Source organism: Macrobrachium nipponense, chromosome 38 (assembly GCF_015104395.2).
Source record: "Macrobrachium nipponense isolate FS-2020 chromosome 38, ASM1510439v2, whole genome shotgun sequence".
NCBI lineage: Eukaryota > Metazoa > Arthropoda > Malacostraca > Decapoda > Palaemonidae > Macrobrachium > Macrobrachium nipponense.
The window spans coordinates 55660186-55664221 of NC_061098.1; the positions used below are offsets into that span (position 1 = coordinate 55660186).

General features: G+C 54.4%; 1 protein-coding gene across 1 annotated transcript; it reads right to left on the reverse strand.

The window, feature by feature from the left end:
- Positions 1 to 1116: 1116 nt before the first annotated feature.
- Positions 1117 to 1938, reverse strand: LOC135209836 (chromosome alignment-maintaining phosphoprotein 1-like). Its single transcript, XM_064242604.1, has one exon. It carries the CDS (start codon positions 1936 to 1938, stop codon positions 1117 to 1119), a length of 822 nt encoding a protein of 273 aa, XP_064098674.1.
- Between the last annotated feature and the right edge of the window lie 2098 nt (positions 1939 to 4036).

The following is a 4036-nucleotide window of genomic DNA, read 5'->3' on the forward strand; positions in this document are numbered from 1 at the left end:
TCAGGATCAGGACTCGGTCTTCCGGTCCTCAGGATTCAGGACTTCCGGTCTCCAGGTTAGGTCTTCTCGGAGGATCACTTCCGGTCAGGTTTCTCTTCTGGTATTCAGGTTACTATGGCGGTCTGGTTCTCTTCTGGATTCAGACTTCCGGCGGTCTCCCAGGTCTCTCAAGGATAGATTCGTCTCCCCTAGGATCTTCCTCAGGATTCAGCACTCCGGTCTCCCAGGTTCTCTTCGGATCCTTCGGAGGTCTCAGACTTCCGGTCTTCCAGGTTCTCTTCAGGATCAGACTTCCGTCTCCCTTAGGTTCCTCTCAGGATCAGACTTCCGGTTCGTCCAGTTCTCTCTGGATCAGACTTCCGGTCTCCTGGGTACTCTTCTGGATCAGACTTCCGGTCTCCTGGGTTCTCTTCAGGATCAGACTTCCGGTCTCCTGGGTTCTCTTCTGGATCAGACTTCCGGTCTCACGGGTTCTCTTCAGGATCAGACTTTAGGTCTCCTGGGTTCTCTTTTGGATCAGACTTCTGGTCTCCTGGGTTCTCTTCTGGATCAGACTTCCGGTCTCCTGGGTTCTCTTCAGGATCAGACTTCCGGTCTCCTGGGTTCTCTTCTGGATCAGACTTCCGGTCTCCTGGGTTCTCTTCAGGATCAGACTTCCGGTCTCCTGGGTTCTCTTCTGGATCAGACTTCCGGTCTCCTGGGTTCTCTTCTGGATCAGACTTCCTGTCTCCTGGGTTCTCTTCAGGATCAGACTTCCGGTCTCCCAGGTTCTCTTCTGGATCAGACTTCCGGTCTCCTGGGTTCTCTTCGGGATCAGACTTCCAGTCTCCCGGGTTCTCTTCGGGATCAGACATCCGGTCTCCTGGGTTCTCTTCGGGATCAGACTTCCAGTCTCCATGGTTCTCTTTGGGATCAGACTTCCAGTCTCCCGGGTTCTCTTCGGGATCAGACTTCCAGTTTCCCGGTTCTCTTCGGGATCAGACTTCCAGTCTCCTGGGTTCTCTTCGGGATCAGACTTCCAGTCTCCCGGTTCTCTTCGGGATCAGACTTCCAGTCCCCTGGGTTCTCTTCGGGATCAGACTTCCAGTCTCCTGGGTTCTCTTCGGGATCAGACTTCTAGTCTCCCGTTCGGTTTCTCGGGGGGTCGGGGGGGATCAGACTTCCAGTCTCCTGGGTTCTCTTCGGGATCAGACTTTCAGTCTCCTGGGTTCTCTTTGGGATCAGACTTCCAGTCTCCCGGTTCTCTTCGGGATCAGACTTCCAGTCTCCTGGGTTCTCTTCGGGATCAGACTTCAGGTCTCCTGGGTTCTCTTCGGGATCAGACTTCCAGTTCTCCTGGTTTCTCTTCGGGATCAGACTTCCAGTCTCCTGGGTTCTCTTGGGATCAGACTTCCAGTCTCCTGGGTTTTCTTCGGGATCAGACTTCCAGTCTCCTGGGTTCTCTTCGGGATCAGACTTCCAGTCTCCTGGGTTCTCTTCGGGATCAGACTTCCAGTCTCCTGGGTTCTCTTCGGGATCAGACTTCCAGTCTCCCGGGTTCTCTTCGGGATCAGACTTCCGGTCTTCCAGGTTCTCTTCAGGATCAGACTTCCGGTCTCCATGGTTCTCTTCGGGATCAGACATCAGACTTCCGGTCTCCCAGGTTCTCTTCGGGATCAGACTTCCGGTCTTCCGGGTTCTCTTCGGGATCAGACTTCCGGTCTCCCAGGTTCTCTTCGGGATCAGACTTCTGGTCTCCCAGGTTCTCTTCGGGATCAGACTTCCGGTCTCCCAGGTTCTCTTCGGGATCAGACTTCCGGTCTCCCAGGTTCTCTTCGGGATCAGACTTCCGGTCTCCCAGGTTCTCTTCGGGATCAGACTTCCGGTCTCCCAGGTTCTCTTCTGATTCAGATTTCCTGTCTCCCAGGTTCTCTTCGGGATCAGACTTCCGGTCTCCATGGTTCTCTTCGGGATCAGACTTCCGGTCTCCCGGGTTCTCTTCGGGATCAGACTTCCTGGTCTCCATGGTTCTCTTCGGGATCAGACTTCCGGTCTCCCAGGTTCTCTTCTGGATCAGATTTCCTGTCTCCCAGGTTCTCTTCGGGATCAGACTTCCGGTCTCCCGGGTTCTCTTCGGGATCAGACTTCCGGTCTCCCGGGTTCTCTTCGGGATCAGACTTCTGGTCTCCATGGTTCTCTTCGGGATCAGACTTCCGGTCTCCATGGTTCTCTTCGGGATCAGACTTCCGGTCTCCCAGGTTCTCTTCGGGATCAGACTTCCGGTCTCCCAGGTTCTCTTCGGGATCAGACTTCCGGTCTCCATGGTTCTCTTCGGGATCAGACTTCCGGTCTCCATGGTTCTCTTCGGGATCAGACTTCCGGTCTCCCAGGTTTCTCTTCATCTTTTGACTCCCGGGTTCTCCCACGGTTTCCCTCTTCCGGTTGGGATCAGACTTCCGGTCTCCATGGTTCTCTTCGGGATCAGACTTTCCGGTCTCCATGGTTCTCTTCGGGATACAACTTCCGTTCTCCATGTTCTCTTCGGGATCAGACTTCCGGTCTCCATGGTTTCTCTTCGGGATCAACTTCCGGTCTCCATGGTTCTTCCTTTCGGATCAGACTTCCGGTTCCCCATCATTGGTTCTCTCGGATCAGACTTCCGGTTCTCTCAGGTTTCTCTTCGGGCATACTTCCGGTCTCCATGGTTCTCTTCGGGACAGGACCTTCCTCTTCCATGGGTTTCCACTCGGGATCAGACTTCCGGTCTCCCAGGTTCTCTTGGGATCAGGACTTCCGGTCTTCAGGGTTCTATCTTCGGATCGACTTCCGGTCTCCCGGGTTTCTCTTCTTGATTTCGATTTCCTGTCTCCCAGGTTCTTCTTCGGGATCAGGGACTTCCGGTCTCCATGCCTTCTCTTCGGGATTCAGACTTCCGGTCTCTCCGGGTTCTCTTCGGATCAGACTTCTGGTTCTCCATGGGTTCTCTTCCGGGATCAGACTTCCGGTCTCCCAGGTTTGGTCTCTTTCTGGATCAGATTTCCTTCTCCCAGGTCTCTTCGGATTTCCAACTTTCCGGTTCTCGGGTCTCTTCGGGATCAGACTTCCGGTCTCCCAGGTTCTCTTCGGGATCAGACTTCCTGGTCTCCCATGGTTCTCTTCGGGATCAGACTTTTCCGGTCTCAATGGTTCTCTTCGGGATCAGACTTCTCTCCCAGTTTCTCCTTCGGGATCGAACTTCCGGTCTCCCAGGTCTCTTCGGATCATACCTTCGGTTCCATGGTTCTCTTCGGGATCAGACTTCCGGTCTCCATTGTTCTCCTTCGGGATCAGACCCTTCGTCTCCACAGGTTTCCTCTTCCGGAGGGATCAGACTTCCGGTCTCCCGGTTCTCTTCGGGATCAGACTTCCGGTCTCCATTGGCGCTCTTGGGATCAGGACTTCCCGCCCTTCCTGGTTTTCTTTCGGATCAGACTCCGGTCTGGCACACACATGGTTCTCTTCGGGATCAGGAGGCTTCCGTTCTCCATGTTCCCTCTTCGGGATCAGACTTCCGTCTCCCCAGGTTCTCTTCATCAGACTTCCGGTTTCTCCCATTTTTTCTCTCGGATCCCCAGTTCTCTTCGGGCTCACTTCCGACTTCTCGTTCTCTCGGGATCAGACTTCCCTCGGCTCGGGATCAGACTTCCCTCTGGTCTCATGTTCTCTTCCGGATCAGGACATTACTTCCGGTCTCCCTGGTTCTCTTCGGGATCAGACTTCCGGTCTCCCAGGTTCTCGGGATCACTTCTGGGTTCTCACATTTTCCTCTCCCGGATCAGACTTCTCGGTTCTCATGTTCCTCTCCCGGGATCAGACTTCCGGTCTCCCATTGGGTTCTTCTTCGCATCAGACTTCCGGTCTCCCCAGTTCTCTTCGATTCACCTCCTCCCCGGTTTCTCTTCGGATCGAACTTCGGTCTCCATGGTTCTCTTCGGGTCGACTTCCGGTCTCCCGGGTTCTCTTCGGGATCAGACTTCCGGTCTCCATGGTTCTCTTTTCGATCACAGGTACTTCCGGT